The sequence below is a fragment of the Hevea brasiliensis genome, chromosome 15 (assembly GCF_030052815.1).
Source record: "Hevea brasiliensis isolate MT/VB/25A 57/8 chromosome 15, ASM3005281v1, whole genome shotgun sequence".
Classification (NCBI taxonomy): domain Eukaryota; kingdom Viridiplantae; phylum Streptophyta; class Magnoliopsida; order Malpighiales; family Euphorbiaceae; genus Hevea; species Hevea brasiliensis.
In genome coordinates, this window is record NC_079507.1 from 63,214,658 (window position 1) to 63,232,796 (window position 18,139).

Consider the following 18,139-nt stretch of genomic DNA (forward strand, 5'->3'; position numbering starts at 1 on the left):
AATTTGATAATGTTGAAGTACTAGGGTTTGATGAAAATGAGGAAGAGGAAGAGTTGATGCAAGAAATTGATAGTGAAAAACGAAGGCAAATAACAAATGTTAGTGGCACTGATACTAGTGCTTCAAAAAAACCAAAAGTTTTACCATTTTAAAGTAGTAGAGGGCCTATTGACTGTTATTTTTTCCCTAGACTGGCTGTTATGGAAAAAAATATGAGGGCCTATTGACTGTTATTTTTTCCCTAGACTGGCTGTTATGGAAAAAAATATGAGGCAAACTACTATTGATGAAAATAGTCCAACTAAGAAGGAGTTAAGGGAGCGTACTTGTGTTACCATAGCACGATGGATGTATGATGTGGGAATAGCTTTTAATGCTGTGAATTATGATAGTTTTGGGAAAATGATTCGAGTAATTGGAAATTATGGGAGGGAAATGAAACCTCCAAGTTTTCATGAGGTTAGAATTCAGTTACTCAACAAGGAAGTGCAAACTATAAATGATCTTCTTGAGTATCATAAAGAAGAATGGAAAAATTATGGATGTTCATTGATGTGTGATGGATGGACGATTAGAAAAGAGAGAACCTTGATTAATTTCTTGGTTAATAGTCCAAAGGGAAGTGTATTTATTAAATCAGTTGATGCAAGTGATGAATCAAAGACAGCGGCATTATTGGCTAGTTTGATTGAGAAGGAATTGATGGAAATTGGTCCTGAAAAAGTGATTCTAGTGGTTATAGATAATGTATCAAATAATGTTACAGTAGGTAAAATTTTTATTTAATTTTTTCTATTATCGAAAAAAATATCATTTTATTTTTATTATTAACGAAATGAATTTTTCTACTTGTTTTTGACAGGGAGAATATTAGAAGCAAATTTTCCTCATCTATACTGAACTCCATGTGTAGCCCATTGTATAAATTTGATGCTGGAGGATATTTTTAAGATCTGTGTCTTTAAAGAAATATTCCACAAAGTTATTGAGCTTACTGGTTTCATATGTGGCTCTTCAGGAGTTCTAAATATGTTGCGGAAGTTTATTAATGGAGTAGAATTGCTAAGGCCAGGGCAAACTAGATTTGCTATTGCTTTTATTACAATGGGAAGGATTCATCTTCAAAAGACCAACATTAGAAAAATATTTACTTCGGAAAGTTGGACCACTAGTAAATAGGCTAAAGAAGTGAAAGGCAAAATGTGTGAAAAGACGGTTTTGAGTCCTACTTTCTGGAATCATGTTGTTTATGCTCTTAAGGTTTCTGGTGCTCTTGTTCATGTGCTTCGACTGGTTGATAATGAAAAAAAAAACCCTCCATGGGATATATCTATGAAGCTATGGATAGGGCTAAAGAAACAATTGCCAACTCACTTAATGGCAATGAAGAGAAATACAAGAGGATTTTTGAGATTATTGATGCGAGATGGTCACTTCAATTGTATCGTCCTTTGCATGCTGCTGGATACTTTCTGAATCCTGAATTTTTTTTATCCAAATAAGATGAGAATTGAGTCTGATGAAGAGGTTAATACAGGATTGCTTTCGTGCATTCATAAGATGGAAAAAGATTTAGCAAAAGTGGACATGATTCTTGATGAAATTAAGAGATACAATGCAGCTACGGGCGCCTTTGTTTTTCCTTCTGTTATTGGAGGAAGAACAACTAAATCTCTAGGTTATTAATTTAAATTCTTATTAATTTTTCATTTTGCTCATTTATTAATTTATATTATGAATTTAACAATCCTTGGCTCTATATTTTAATAGCTACTTGTTGGAAAACATATGGTTCTTCAACTCCGAACTTACAAAAGTTTGCTGTAAAGGTTCTGAGTCTTACATGTAGTGCAAGTAGCTACGAGAGAAATTGGAGTGCATTCGAGCATGTAAGTAACATATATATATATTCTTTGTTATTTTATTTTAAACCTTTTAAGTTTGAAGTTTAACTTATTTGTTACTGCAAAATTAATGACAACTTCAAAATAAGAAAAGAAATCGGCTATTTCAAGAACGCTTGGATAATTTGGTATATGTGAAGTACAATAGAGTGTTGTTACGCTAACACATTTTTGTTGATAGCACAACACCTGTTAATTTGGCAAATATTGAAGAAAGTAATGAATGGTTGTTTAGTAAATTAGAAAAAGGCGATGGAGATGATGGAGATGATGAAGATGATTCTCTTGTTTTTATGGATGACATGTTGACCTGGGGTGATGTTGGTAGAGCAATTGGAGTTTTTGAATCTTGTTATGAATCAAGATCTATTGCAAAATTAACACTAGTTGAGATTCCATCATTTTGAAGGCCTTGTCCAATGAGAGGTGCATCCTCTTCGCAAGTTTATGATAAAGAGGAGGAAGAATTTGTGATAGTTGCTGTTGAAAATGAATATGATTTTGAAAATCTTGATGATGATTAGTTTTAGTTATAAGTTTTTTTATGTATTTCTTGCATTTTGTTTATTGTGATTTATAACTTATTTATATTTATTAAAATCTGAACTTCTATAATTTATATTTTCTATTCTATAACTTATGACATATTTCTAGTTTTTATTTATTTATTATGTGTAATTTTATAGCATCACTTTTATTTTATACATAAGTTGAAAATGCATGTATGAATTATTTCTTTTTCTAACATCTCTTATTATTATTTGTGTTATTACTTATGCTATATATTTCAATTTTACAGTTTCACATTGTCACTTGTATTTTATACTTAAGTTGGAAATACAAGTATGCATTCTTTTTAATTTCTCTTATATTACATATAGATATAGTGCAAATCATTTTTTTTTCTTTTTAATATGCTTTTTTTACTTATCATCTATTTAAAAGTATGAATTTTATGTTACACACACACACAGATATATATATAATTTTAGCAATTAAAGTTATAGCGCCTTGCTTCAAAAAGGCCCTCTCCTCACCTCTTGCCTTTTGCCTAAGGCCATAAGGTGTTCTGTCACCTTTTACCTTGATAACACTGATACTGGGCCTCAAGCCTTTTTTTAATGAAATGAAACCGGAAAAAAAAAAAAAAAGTGAGATCACTTGTATCTTATACGTAAGCTGAAAATACAGGTGTGCACTCCTTTTAATTTCTCTTATATTACATATGGATATAGTGCAAATAATGTATTTTTTTTTCTTTTTCATATGCTTTTTTACTTATCATCTATTTAAAAGTATGAATTTCTATGTTATTAGTACACACACATATATATACATACATATATATATATATATAATTTTGGCAATTAAGGTTATAGCGTCTTGCTTCAAAAAAGCCCTCTGCTCACCTCTCACCTCTCTCCTCTCTCCTCTCCCCTAAGGCCATAAAATACTTTGTCGCCTTAGTATCGCTTTTTGCCTTGATAACACTAGTATAGGGTCTCAAACCTTTTTTTCAAAGAAACGAAACCGGGAAAAAAAAAGTGAGATAACCGAAAACCTAAAATCCTGAGTAAAAAAGTATCTGATGAGAATCATAAATTGAAAACCTAACTCAAACCAAAGGCAACTTGTGCTTCTAAAAAAATAAATTGATTGAATCATACATATTGGAAATAACAGAGTTTATACATGGCAATGAATACAAAATTAAATCAGTTAATTTCATAAAACAGCAGATTGTTCCGAGGCAAAGCGATTAAATTCACCGAGAAAGAGCAAGTCATTCTGTATCCAGAACTTCATCTTCATCTTCTTCCAGGATGTAAACCAATGCACGCTTTCTTGCAGCAAAAACACATGCTACGCCTCTAGATGCTGTTACGGAAACATTTTAATAAAAATGTCTGACATTTTCACAAAAGCATGGAGATTTTTGGTCCATAAGCATAATAAGAAACTGCAGTATAAAGAAAGCTTACCACTAACTGCCAATGGAGCTACTACAGAATGAGGAATGTAGCGAACCTTTTCATTCTCCATTTGCAGCTGCACAACAGCATCCTAAATGTCCACAACATCATAGGAGTGAGTTAATATTTCAAAAGAACAAACGTTCTCAATAGAACTAACGAGTCTAAAACAAGTTATACAAGACAAAAGTTAAAGAGGGGAGAAATTTAAAGAAAAGAGAAACAACAAGAAAAGCAATGCTTTAAGCATTTCAACTTCCGAGTAACACTTTTCCTATTATTATTATTATTATTATTATTTACTTTTTAGACCAATTACATTATGAGCAGAGAAGTCACTGAGAAGCTTAACATAAAACATAACATAGAATTTCAGAGACATTTCTATACTAGAAAAATTAGTTTGTTGCAGCAATATAGAGGTCATGAAGTAGATTAAGCATAAGGTAAATAGATTGAATAATATCAGAAACACTATGAACCCAGAAAAGAAACTGCAAGAGTACCAGAAAAATTTTAAAGTTCTGTTTTAAGCTATGCAATCCAATAACTATTGGAATGCAAGTCATAGAAGTTACCTTAAGTTGATGCGATTTCCAAATGTTCAGCAAACTGGATCTTGAAAGAGATATAAATGGAAGGTCTCTAGCTTGCACAACCATCATACAAGCATCTCCAGAACTTTCAGAAGATGTGACAGTCCCATTTAATAGCAAGACAATGTGAGTATCCTGTTTTAAGCAATTCAGGTTACACAACATCCCACAAGAATGAACCTACCACACGCTATAAATCTTGATCTTTCACCTTATATAAAGACAGATCGACGCAGTCATAACCAGCAGGAATAGACAACAATACAGCTTCCAATGATGTATGGCTGTTCTTTGAACTTCTTGAGTCACACATAAATCCTCTCATTATGCCTATACAATTTGAAATATTTGAAGAAGGTTCTTTTGGTACTTGGAAGCATGTGTAATCAACAAGGCCATGTTGACCAGTCTTATAAGATGAAACTATTTGGGAGACTTCCTACAGGAGAAAAATAAAAATGGAAAAGAAAATATTAGAATGAAAAAAAAGTTGATGAGGTTAAATACATAGTAAAATGGAAGTAAATAGCATTTCATGACAAAATGAATTAATCAACCACGGGTCTTACTCCTGCAAATTAGCACCTACTTGGGAAAGAGAGAGAGGAGAGGAGAAAATTAAATTTTATCATTCATGGATGATAGGGCAACTCACAGCCAAAAGCAATTTATCACAAGAAAAAGAAAAAGCACCTCATAGTATGATATTGACATAGGAATTGTCATGGACATAGATGCTGATGAAGATGGAAGTGGAAACAGTGGCAGCAAATCCTCACAGAGTATTTTTCTTGAGATTGTCGTGAAGGGCATCTGAAAAGCCTCCTTGAAGCTAAAAGTGTGTAGCCATAAATGTATCACTTGTAAGTATGAAAAAGTCAAATATAGTTGACAAAAATTAATATATTTAAATTACTTCATAATGCCAAGTGCTTGCTTAAGCTAACTGTACTTGATTTTGATTTGCTTAGTGAAACTGATAATATATAATACTCGCTTATTCTTTCAATGCTCAACAATACCATCAATATTTTGGGATTTTTCCATTCATTTGGTAGCCTTAGATGTCTACTTTGTATATTTCACCATGGTACATTCGAATCAAACATATGATTCCCCATCAAAAAATTAACTTTTTGATAGATTAGGCAGCAAAAGAAGAAATAAAATATACCTGTACTCCATTTCTTGAAATTCTTTAGCTAATGTCCTTCGCAGATATTCAATATCTGAAAATCCTCCAAAATGAACTAATTCTTTGACTCTTTGCATTGTTTCCCTGAAAATTTTAGCAATATCAAATTTTTTGATCGCATTACCAATGCCTAAACATTTACGTCCATGCGAACATTTTGCATAAAGATAGTTGAGAATGCATAAATGTGATAGTTCAACATAAACAGAGATTTCAGGAGAGATTGCATCTAATACATTTTATTTGAGAATGTCAATAGACCTAAGACCCGATGATGAAGTTTGTCTTTTGATGTTTGATCAAATAATATAAGTAGACAGTTTTATGCTGAAACTTTGAATCTCAACTGTAGCTTGGTATAACAGCAGATTTTTACTTAATTTAACCTAAAGGTAGGTTAGGAAGCCATTTTATGATGTAAACCATAAAAAATTAATTTTGACATTCTTGACGGGGTATGACATGTCACAGACTAGATTTTGGTCAAAAAGAAGCTGTAAAAGTACTTCAGTTAAATAGATAGCTTACGAGCCTACTTCAATATTATGAACTTCAGAAAGTTCCAGAAACTGCCTAACTGGATCTTGATCATATAAGAACTTCAAGAATGTGACAACAAGTTCACTGCCAAAAGCCAAAAGTTTGACAACAAAGTTAATGTGAGTTACCAGATTGAACATGAGAAAAGAAAGATGCCTGGAAGACAAACCTGTTATATGGCAGAAGCTGATCACTTGGTTCTTGCATAAGAAGCTTTATACACTTAAGAAGCCAATTGAAGAAATTTGAAAACTGAGAACAGAAAGGAAAGAGTATTAGAGCTGAAACCAAGGAAATGTTTAATTTCAAGAAACAGTAATTGCCTTCTTTCATTTTGGACATGATCTTTTCATAGAAATGCATTTAAGGAAGTATATCTTTTGTCACGATACAATTCTCATCATCCCTGAAAGAGAAAGATCATCAATGCTTACAGAAATATAGCTTACCTAAACCACATATACCTGGTGAAGCCACCTATCAGTCATATTATGTATTTAACAACTATTTCATTCTTGACTTAGGCATCTCAAATTAGTATATTCATGAGAATGCATCCTATCCACAGAAAATTTTCATATGCCAGTACTCCAGAATTCAGCGTTTGTAGACTCCATATTGTCAAAAGCAAGTGTTCTTTAAATTAAAGTTTGTGATGGAAATGCTAAAGAAACCCTGAAAGCCAGCTAAATTGAATCTTATCTCAAGGACTCAAAACATTTCATAAATAGTAGTTATAAACTGCAACTATATCAGAAGTTCAGTTCCTTTTAATCTCCATTCTTTCTTGAAGTTGAACGAAAAAAACAATAAAGTTTCAATTCTTCAAATGACAATACCTGCTGCTCCACAGATGCAAGGACCCTCATAAACCGTTCAATTTGTACTAACATCATGCCAGATTTTTCTGTCGCATTATTGATAAGCATCTCGTCCAAACCAATACCTTGGTAGCGTGCACGCCATCTCGAAAGTGCTCTTAGTTCTCCCATCCTAAATGCAATAATTTCTGCAGCAGGCTGAGAATTAAGCATATATCTTAGTTTCTACTATGACCTCCTGGTATAAGGACCGTAACAACCCAAAATCAGACTAAAAATTATTACAGAACAACTCATAAGTAACAGATAAATAGATAGAAAACTACTCACATGCCTTCAATTTAATGTCTACTTTAACGATTTCATTTTCATGAGATAAAGAAATGATACAAACCAACAGTTACCTAATAATGTTTCAAAATAAATAGAACACAGAAAACACATAAGAGTAATACAAGCATCTGGAAATATTAAAACTGCACAAATAAATAAGATTAAACATACACCAAAGCTAATTCTTAGGGTATTAAGTTCCCTCCTCCAATGAGAGCATTTGAAAAAAAAAAAGGGAAAGAGCTATTGCTATTAACTAATCACTTTAAAGCAGAAACTAATTATTTCATCAGGTATATAAGATTAGAAGAACAAATATTTAGAATACCATTCATGAGGGAGAGTCATATACGTTGAGGGCTGCTATTGCTAACGGTAAGAACATTGGTGAATTCTATGAATAAACTTCAACATTTTATTCTTTAGAGGGAAACCTCAGATAGTCATTCCATAAAAATTATACATTACGCACACACTTTTCATACACATGTCTAGGTGTAAATAGTAAAGTATTCAGTGAATCAGATTGCATGTGTCAGTAAACAATTCCAGGATTTATGAATTCATGAATACATTCACTGTTTCTGCCAGAACAACTCTGTAAAGAAGCCTGGTAAACTACTGGTAAATCCAAATCAAGAATATATTAACAGATGAACCCAATTCTATAAAGTGCTCCCCAAATAATGGTACTAAGAAAATTGACGTTTCGTAAGTACCAACTTAGCTACTTAAAAAAAAAAAATGTAATAGAACACCTGCATGTGATCAAGAACAATATGCTGAAGTTCTTTTCCAGCACCACAAACAACCTTTGACACACGCTTCACACCCTGTCAACCAATAAGAAAAGAAAAATAAATAAATAGCATTAAACCAGATATATAATCATAATTTCTCTAGGAAAAAGAAACTTTGATAAGGCCAAGGCCAACCATACCACTTCACCAAGAGTATTAACCAGAAATTGGTGTACTGCCGGACTAGTCCGAGCACCACCCAAAACGCTTAGAAACTCCTCTTGGGGACTTGAGTCCAGGGCTATATGCAAATGGTAGAAACCAAGACAACAATAAATGAAATACTAAAACAAATAAGAGTTACAACTAATAAAATGATATCTGGTGTTGCCAACTGACATCAACTGATCAACAATTACCATGGTCAATAATCAAAGTAGATAGGGAATCAAACTTTTCATGAAACATGCGCATGGCATCTGACCACTGCTTCATCATAACTGATAATGATGCCCGGATAACCTCAGTTAACTCCTCAATGTTAGAAGCTTGTTGGGCCAACTGATGGAGCTCATTTTTCCTACAATGATACAGAGAAAAATTATTTACATAGCACATTCAATTCAAGTTCAAGTATTCATCAAAGTCAAAACTGATGATTAATGAAATAGCGAGCAAGAAGCACAAAGGAGAGAGAATCCTGATGAGTCAAATCCCAAGTGTATAGTTCTACAGACAATCAATATACCAGTGAGTAACAACATTTTGTCAGACAACTTACCTATTAAAAAATATAGATGTATCAAGCACTAAGCCATGTGAGCCATGCATACCATGCCCAGCCATTTGACTTTGTTTTGATTCAACCATATTTCCATTAAGTTCTCCTGAGCACATGACAATCAAACGGCAAAGGTCTTTTGACAAAGCAACCTAATAACAAGAAATATATATAATATATATAAAAATTATCTCGCCTTAGTATAGAAAATAAACTTTTGAAGGCCGTCTGCATAGAGCATAAATGTACCTTGTAGGTGGAAGCATTCATTAACTGGCAAGTAGATTGTTCATCCACAAAGGGTGCAGGAACAGAAAACTTGTGTATGTTCTGCATAGTGTTGCAGATGTAGTAAATTCACAAGGGGAAAAATAGGCAAAGAGAAGAGCTAACTGACACATTGAACATAATACTAAAAAACAGATTATTTTGATTTTTTCTTCTTTGCCAGTAGATAGGAGTACAAGATACATCATAGTCATGCTACAACTAGGAATTGGCCTAAACCAAAGTATATTTGCCATGCAAAGTAATAGGCAAACAAAGTGATATTCATCTAACTGATGAAAACTGTAGAAAGAGATGATTCTCCTTAATTTCAATTAATCTGTACATGGGTATATATATATAATTGATTCCTATAATTGTAATCTACTAATTAGGAAGAAATCCTAAATAAAAAATCCTAAATAGGAATACAGAATACAGAATATACAAAGAAATAATATAGTGATTGACTTTCCATAACACTCCCCCTCAAGTTGGAGCATAGATGTTAATCATGCCCAACTTGTTACAAATGTAGTCAATCCTAGCTCCATTCAGAGCTTTTGTGAAAATATCTCCTAACTGCTCTCCAGTTTTGATGTGTCCTGTTGAGATGATCTGTTGGTGAATCTTTTCACAAACAAACTGACAATCAATCTCAATACGTTTGGTCCGCTCATGAAACACCGGATTAGAAGCAATATGGAGAGCAGCTTGATTATCACACCACAATTTCGCAGGCAGGGAGGTCTTACAACCTGTCTCATCTAATAATTGAAGTATCCACATTACCTCACATACTGATTGTGTCATGGCTCCGTATTCGGATTCAGCACTAGATCGAGAAACTACACTCTGCTTCTTGCTTCTTCAAGACACCAAATTTCCTCCAACAAAAACGCAATATCCAGTAGTTGACCTCTTATCAACCTTAGATCCAGCCCAGTCAGCATCTAAAAAATATTCAACATTCAAATGCCTATGATTACCATATAACAAACCTCTTCCTGGAGCGCTCTTTAGATAACACAAGATTTGTCCCAAAACTTCCCAATGAGCAACAGTTGGGGAAGACATAAATTGACTTACACACTAATGGCATAAGCAATGTCAGGACAAGTAACTGTAAGGTAGTTCAATTTTCCTATCAATCTCCTGTATCTCTCTAGATCTTCAAACAACTCACTATCCCCTGCTAACAGTTGTAAATTTGGAGTCATTGGTGTACTACAAGGCTTAGCACCTAATTTTCCCGTCTCTGTCAATAAATCAATGACATATTTTCTTTGAGACAAGAAAATACCTTATTACTTCTCATAACTTCAATACCCAAGAAATAATTTAATAATCCCAAGTCTTTGGTCCGAAACTGGGTTTGGAGAAAGGTTTTAAGAGATGAAATACCTGCAGAGTCACTCCCAGTGATGACAATGTCATCCACATAAACTACCAGGAGAATTAGACCAGCCTCAGATTGCCTATAAAATACTGAGTGATCACACTTACTCTTTTGCATACCAAATTCCTGTACTGCTTCACTGAATCTCCCAAACCAAGCCCTAGAACTTTGTTCTAAGCCATAAAGAGACTTCCGAAGCCTACAAACTCTACCCAACTCCCCCTGAACAACAAACCCAGGTAGTTGCTCCATATACACCTCCTCCTGAAAATCACCATGAAGGAAAACATTCTTGATATCTAATTGATGCAGGGGCCAATCATATGTAGCTGCTAAAGAGATAAACAAGCGAACAGAAGTAAGTTTAGCCACAGGAGAAAAAGTGTCAAAGTAATCAAACCCATATGTCTGAGCATATCCTTTTGCTACAAGGCGTGCTTTTAACCTAGCCACAGAACCATTAGGATTTACCTTTATTGTAAATACCCATTTGCAACCAATAGCTTTCTTACCAGTGAGCAAAGGCAACAGTTCCCATGTACCATTAGCATCTAAAGCCTCCATTTCCTCTTTCATAGCAGCACACCAGCCAGGACGAGACAGTGCCTCACCAACAGTATTAGGAATAGGAACAGAGTCTAAAGAAGTAACAAAATACCGAAAACAAGAAGACAATTGATTATAAGAAATAAAAGAAGAGATAGGGTAAGTACATGAACGTTTACCTTTACGAAGAGCAATGGGTAAGTCTAGATCAAAATCATGATCAGTATGAGGTATAGGATCTCCTAACAAAGTAGCTGGTGGAGGATCTGAATCAGGAATCTCCAATTTCCTGGAATAAACATGAACAACGGGAGGTCGAGTAGGTCTAGAGACAGAAGGAACAGGCTGTTGGAGAGGACTAGACATTGGTTGGACAGTATATATTAAGAGATCATCCTCCTCCCCCTGATTCTCATACGCAAATGATTGAGGAAAAAATGAAGTGGACTTAAAAAATGTAACATCTGCAGAAACAAGATAACGATTAAGAGTAGGAGAAATACAGCGGTACCCTTTTTGCAGCTGGGAGTACCCAAGAGAGACACATATGAGAGACTTTGGATCCAATTTAGTAACCTGTGGATGAACATCACGTACAAAACAAGTACAACAAAAAATACGAGGTTCAACAGGGAACAAAGATTTTGTAGGAAACAAAGCAGTATAAAGAATATCCCCATTAAGGACAGAAGACGGCATACGATTGATCAAAAAACATACCGTAGAAACTACATCCGCCCAAAAGTATTTAGGAGTTTTCATCTGAAAAAGAAGAGCACGAGTTACCTCAAGAAGATGCCGATTTTTTCTTTCGGCCACGCCATTTTAGGGAGGGGCATCCACACAGGAAGACTGATGAAGAATGCTATTTTGTGTCATATAAGACTAAAATTGTGTTTTAAAGTATTCTTTGGCATTGTCACTTCTTAATATGCGCACATAAATATTAAATTGAGTTTTGATTTCATTACAAAATGCACAAAAGATAGAAAACAACTCAGAACAATTTTTCATTAAATATAACCAGGTAACACGAGAGTAATAATCAACAAAAGTAACAAAATAACGAAATTCAGTTTAAGAAGTAACAGAACAAGGACCCCAAACATCAGAATGAACTAACTCAAAAGGGATAAAGCCCGTTTATTGACTCTAGACACAGAAGGCAAACGATGATGTTTTGCAAACTGACACGACTCACATTCTAGTACTGATAAAGACCGAAACTGAGGACATAGCTTTTTCATGGTTGACAAAAAAGGATGACCCAATCTACAATGAGCTTCAAGAGGTGTTAAGGTAATGGAGCAAACATGCGACCGCGGTACATGATTTTCTAGAATGTAGAGACCACCTAACTCACGTCCTCTACCAATAACCTGCTTCGTCGTAAGATCCTAAAACAAACACTGGTCAGGAAAAAAGGAAACAGAACAATTTAATGTACGAGTAAGTTTACTAATAGAAAGTAGATTAAAGAGAATTTTGGTAGACACAAAACAGATGACAAAGAAATTGACGAAGTTGGATTTGCAGTTTCAAAACCCATGACACAAGAAGTAAAACCATCAGCTAAAGTAACAATAGAAGAAGTGAGATTAGACTGAAAAGCAGATAGAAGACTAGAATTACCTATCTTGTGATCTGTCGCACCAGAATCAATAACCCATTTGGATGAGGAAGACACAAGGCATGTAGTGGATTTACCTGACTCAGCGATCACAGTGACAGGGGAACTGGTAGGCTTTAGAGATGCTTGATACTGAGAAAACTGTACAAAATCCTCTGTAGATACCAAAATAGTTTTCTCAGAGGAAGATACTGTAGAATCCTCTGCTGCCATATTTGCCATCTGTGATCACTGATTTTTCCTCTGAAGTTGCAAACAATTATATTTTGTATAGCCAGGCTCATGGCAATAATAACAAATGACTCCTCTTGAGTCCTGATTAGAACTAGCCTCTCCATTACGCTGATTACTTCTGTTGCCTGTAATTCCTCCTCTACTTCCTCTTCTATTACCCTGTTGTCCATTTGGATTATAGCTAATAAGAGCACTACTGGCAGGCTGTGAAGATTGAGTACTCTCTGTACGAAGGACCCGTGTGAACGTTTCATGCAAAGAGGAAATCTCAAAACTGGAGAGAATCTGAGATTTAGCAGTCTCATACTCTGAAGGAAGGTCTGCAAGAAAACTCATAACAGCCAGTTGCTCTCGTTGAGCCTGCTGAACTTTCACATCAGGATTAAAAGGCAACAATACATTAAGTTCCTCATATACCCGTTTAAAATCCATAAAATAAGCCGTGAGAGACTTATCATCTTTCTCAGCACGGTAGAATGCCTTACAAACATCATAAATACAGGAGATATTCCCTTTACCAGAATACAGAATATCTAAGTAATCCATCAATTCCTTAACAAATTCACAGTGATTAATTAAACTAATTACCTCACTGTGAATCGAGTTTCGAAACTGCAAAAACAACCGAGCATCCTCCCTTAGCCAAGTTTGTCGTGTATCATCCGTAGGTGGATCTTTAGTAAGGTGATCATCCTTATCAATGCTACGCAAATAGACCCTAATAGTCTTACTCCACTCCAGGTAATTCGAACCATTAAGTTTGTGTTCCGTGATCATAGTCATCACCGAAATCACATCAGAAATAACATTCTTATTGTCTGCCATTTGTTGAGACAAAAAAAACTATCTGAAACGCTAATCCAAAGTGCTTACAACAGCAAAATAACCAAAAATCACAAATCAAGCAAATACCAAAATAGGATCTGAGAGCCAAATCTCAGAAGTCCTTTAATGGTATACTAGATCAGGCAACAGCACACAGTGGTGGAATGAGGGGGTTGAGGCGACGCCGGCGATGTTAATCGGAGTCAAAACGGCTGGTCGGCGGCCAAGGTCTCTCCTGAGCTGGATGGTGAGAACAAATAGTCACCCTAGATAGATAACCTGCTCTGATACCATGTAGAAAGAGATGATTCTCCTTAATTTCAATTAATCTGTACATGGGTATATATATACAATTGATTCCTATAATTGTGTTCTACTAATTAGGAAGAAATCCTAAATAAGAAATCCTAAATAAGAAATCCTAAATAGGAATACAGAATATAGAATATACAAAGAAATAATATAGTGATTGACTTTCCATAACAAAAACTATGAAAAACTTAGAAGGCAGTTGTCGTGTAGTAATTACTCAAACTATTAACTCTATTACAAAAAAAAAAAAAAAAAAAAAACACTGTAGCATTTATGCTCACAGCGATCCAAGGATATCTAGCATGACCTGAACTTCTAAGAATAAATAGAAACTATTGCTCTTGCAGCCATAAAAATCAATTCAAATCAAATCAAGTCTATGTGAACTAGTTAACAAATTCATAAATTGCTCATATTTAGATAACTCCCTTCCTAGTGCTCAGACTTGTTCTTATCCAAGCCATTGTAGCCCATGCATTAGTGCAAGAGCTGAGCTATTTGCATGGATCCTACATTGTGAACTAACCAATCCCATAACAGTCTAGCAGACCAAAATCCATCATATGAACAAAACCAAACTTATAATTTCAAGCTAGAGTTCCACTGGGTCCAAAGCAATAGGGTTTCAGAAAGTTATGAAGAGAATGAATGATACACATAAACAACTCACAATTTTTCCTATTGGAAATATTCCAAATATACTGAAGCAAATGCTTCCATCATTGTCTGCGCTACACAGAACATTAAATCGTTGGTATGAAGAATTTGACAACTCTTGATATGAATCTTCATTGTCATCCATGAAACCAGCATCTCCACACACCACACCAGGCGTCCGAGGAGGCCGAGGAGCAGGAGGGAAGAAACGAGGAGTACGGTCTTCATAAGTTGAGAAGTTATGAGAACCATCCTGAAACCAAGTTTAAAAATAAAAATAAAAATGATCAATACAAAGGCAGCAAGTGATTAGAAAATGAATTAGGGTCTGTTTGGTTTAACTGTTAAATGTAGCTGATAACAGTTTAACTGATAGTTGTTATTATTAGCTGATAGCTGGTAACTAATAATAGCTGATTTATGTTAAGTGTTTGGTAAAACTATATTTAACTGTTACTGTTAATATATAAAATACCAATAAAGGTATATATCATATAATTTGTTTTATTATTAAAATAAATATAAAATTATAAATTTATTATATTATTAAAATAAAAATATAATTATTGATTTATTATATCATATTATTTATTTTATTATTGAAATAAGAAAATAATTAAATTCTTGAAAAAATAATTAAATAATTTTAAAAATATAGTTATAATAAAGTAATTTTGTTGTTGATAAAGAAAGAAAATCTCATAATTTTAAGCTTTTAGACAAAAAAAATGTATTTTTTTATAATAAATAAGAATTTTATATTTTATGTTATTAATAGAAAATATTTTAACAAAATTGCAATATGCTAATTAAGGTATTAAGATTGTAAATAAAAAAAACGCAAATAATATTAATAATATTCATTTTCGAGTTACATGAAAAAGGATAATATGATCTAAATAAAAAATAAAATAAAATCGGCTATCAAGTGATGGAAAATAACTTTGTTTTCAAAGCTGATACAAACTGCAGCTGATGGATATCATGTCAATTAACTATCAGCTATCTGCTCTATTTTTTTAAGCTTGTCAAACACTTCAATTCACCTGTTTGAGTGTCTATCAACGAACCCATAATGTTTACAACTATGCTTATTTAAGAGAGTATGTATTTCAAATAAAAGAGAACAAAGAACTTTTTTCAATAGACCATCTCCCTATAGGTAGCTGGTGAAATGATAAGGACTTACCTTATTCAATTGTCCGTCCTCCTCCCAGTTAAGACACACAACTGCAACCGCATGAGACTTCAAGCTTCTCAATAACTTCCCATTCTGCTTGATATACAATACTAGGTATTATTAAAACAAAACCAAAATAAACCAATATTATAAGAAAAATACAATGGATTGCATGTGTGTACATGCGTACACAAGAGTACCCATAGACCTTGCATACAAAATGGGTACCAAAAACCACAAAGGCAGATGTAATAACTTTATTACATTTAATATATATCATTAACAAGAATATACACTCAATTTATAATACTAATGCCATAAACTAAAGGTCCTACCGTCCTAGAGGGCAAAAATTTTAAAAGGCTTGTTAGAACAACAAATATTCTTGAACTCAAAACAGAAAGCTACATGAAAATAAGACACAATTATGTGTCATCCTTATCTAAATAAATTGCCTATACAATATAGCAATTTCAAAAAGCGACAGATGAAAATGTAAATAATGTGGGATTTTCAATCTAACTTATTTTCACAACATAAAATATTAGTAATAAGATGCTATGACATAATAAAGCAAGGGAAGGTTTACAACCATGAAAGAGCTGTAATGTGATCACAATTTCTATACCATTATATTATGATAAGTAAAGCATTTGTAGCAACCAAGATGAATGGCACATCATGTTGGAATCAATCTTGGTTGATTCAGGAGAGGGTAGACTGTACTATCTGCTTTTTGTTAGATTTTTTGGGGAATTTAACAAGGTCTCACGCCAGTTGGGATTTTCCCTTCAAACTAATGCAGAGTGGTCAAAATGCATACCAAGCATAAGATGAGTCATATGGGCTAATGAACAAAAGAAAAGCTCAAGATTCAGATGATAGAGATCCTACGTGGGTAAAAAAGGTTAAGACCAACCTACCAAGAGAAAGTGATAAATTTCAATAAAAGTAAATGAAAGCCATTCACCTCAACATCATGCAAGGAAATGGTTCCATCTTCAAGCCCAACAGCTATTGCTTTACCATCAGGACGCCAACACAAGGATGTAATACACCTTCCTAAACAATTTAGATAAACTCATTAAACAGCTTACAGCCTAGTTGAGGTCTGCTAATGAATTGATAATTTAAATAAATAAGCACCCATATTCGATGTGAAGTAATATGCATTTTGAACATTTAATAAGATTTAGATACAATATATCAGAGGGGAAAAAAAAAAGCATTACATTCAATCACATCTTGCCCTTTCCAAATATTTTATCTACAACACAAACAAATTTCCACAACATTCTAAAATCTTAAAAGTGATCTTATATAACCTAAACACAATGAAGGGAAAGAACAATGGATTAGACAGCAAGAAATTTTTTATCTGGAAAAGGGGTCATATCGTTCATTGCACATTAATTAAACAGATGCGACTGATTGGAAAAAAGAAAAATCAGAGAAAAAAAAAAGTAAAGAAAGAAAATTACCAGGGGATATGGTCCACAACCTCTGCCAGTTGAATCTATGAAGCAAAATCTTAGAATCCTCTGTCACCATGGCCAGTAAATCCTTCTCTGGGTTCCACTCCGCAATTTTGATCTATCAAAGAAATAATTATTACCCAAAAAAATTAAAAAAACAAAACTCTAATTGATGAATGGACACACATTGGGTAGTTAGATAGAGAACCTGAGAGGTGACGGGTTTGTCAAATTGAAGCTGAAATGGAAGCAGCCGCTGCTCCTCATCTGTTTCCATGACTATCACTGAAGCTTTAACAAGTACTGGCACTTGAAGATGATAATGAGACGTTATAGAAGGAAAATTTTAGTAAGAAAGAAATGCAAATGAAATTTGCATTATAAAAACCCTAAAGAAAGTAGAAAAGCTGCTCAAAGCGTCGAATGGTGAGGGAGAAGGTGCCAAAATGGCGACAGCGACGTCGTTTCGTTTATTGACTGGATGTACGAGTAGAAGAAGAGCAAAGAGCTACCTGGTTGCTGCTAAAATAGCTGACGCGCCCGAACTCGAACATGAAGCGGAGAAAGAGAGCAGAGGGCGGGAACCTAAACCCCTAACATATTGCCGTATTTATATTTATATATTCCTTTTTCTAATACAATTAAATAATTTTTAATTATATATACTTCAGTTAAAAAAGAATTCAATCCTCAAATAATCATATTATTTTTATATAATTTTATTTTTAATA

General features: G+C 33.8%; 1 protein-coding gene across 5 annotated transcripts; it reads right to left on the reverse strand.

Moving 5' to 3' along the window:
• Nucleotides 1-3,519: 3,519 nt before the first annotated feature.
• On the reverse strand, nt 3,520-18,029 carry LOC110658719 (anaphase-promoting complex subunit 4). 5 transcript variants are annotated; one of them, XM_021816455.2, is made up of 20 exons: nt 17,921-18,029; nt 17,617-17,717; nt 17,415-17,526; nt 16,904-16,995; nt 15,943-16,026; nt 14,767-15,006; nt 9,133-9,213; nt 8,884-9,035; nt 8,522-8,682; nt 8,303-8,403; nt 8,121-8,195; nt 7,048-7,227; nt 6,378-6,460; nt 6,197-6,292; nt 5,648-5,752; nt 5,167-5,305; nt 4,685-4,912; nt 4,456-4,608; nt 3,887-3,968; nt 3,520-3,782 (listed from the first exon to the last, which is right to left on the reverse strand). In XM_021816455.2, the coding sequence occupies exons 2-20, from the start codon at nt 17,683-17,685 to the stop codon at nt 3,688-3,690; spliced, it is 2,328 nt and encodes a 775-aa protein (XP_021672147.1). In that variant the 5' UTR covers nt 17,686-17,717; nt 17,921-18,029; the 3' UTR covers nt 3,520-3,687. The 5 variants fall into 5 exon arrangements, with proteins under 5 accessions (XP_021672147.1, XP_021672156.1, XP_021672140.1 ...); XM_021816464.2 differs by having other exon boundaries at nt 17,617-17,711; nt 17,921-18,012; XM_021816448.2 differs by lacking the exon at nt 17,921-18,029 and having other exon boundaries at nt 17,617-17,910.
• Nucleotides 18,030-18,139: the final 110 nt, after the last annotated feature.

Bases quoted from the DNA above. Each gene is read 5' to 3' on its own strand.
- LOC110658719 (XM_021816455.2), bottom strand. From the start codon at position 17,685: ATGGAAACAGATGAGGAGCAGCGGCTGCTTCCATTTCAGCTTCAATTT. The intron at 9,214-14,766 runs GTGAGTTGTTTA...AACACTATGCAG, and splicing joins TATTTCCAATAGGAAAAATT to AACATACACAAGTTTTCTGT. The intron at 5,306-5,647 runs GTATATTTTATT...ACACACTTTTAG, and splicing joins TTTCAAGAAATGGAGTACAG to CTTCAAGGAGGCTTTTCAGA.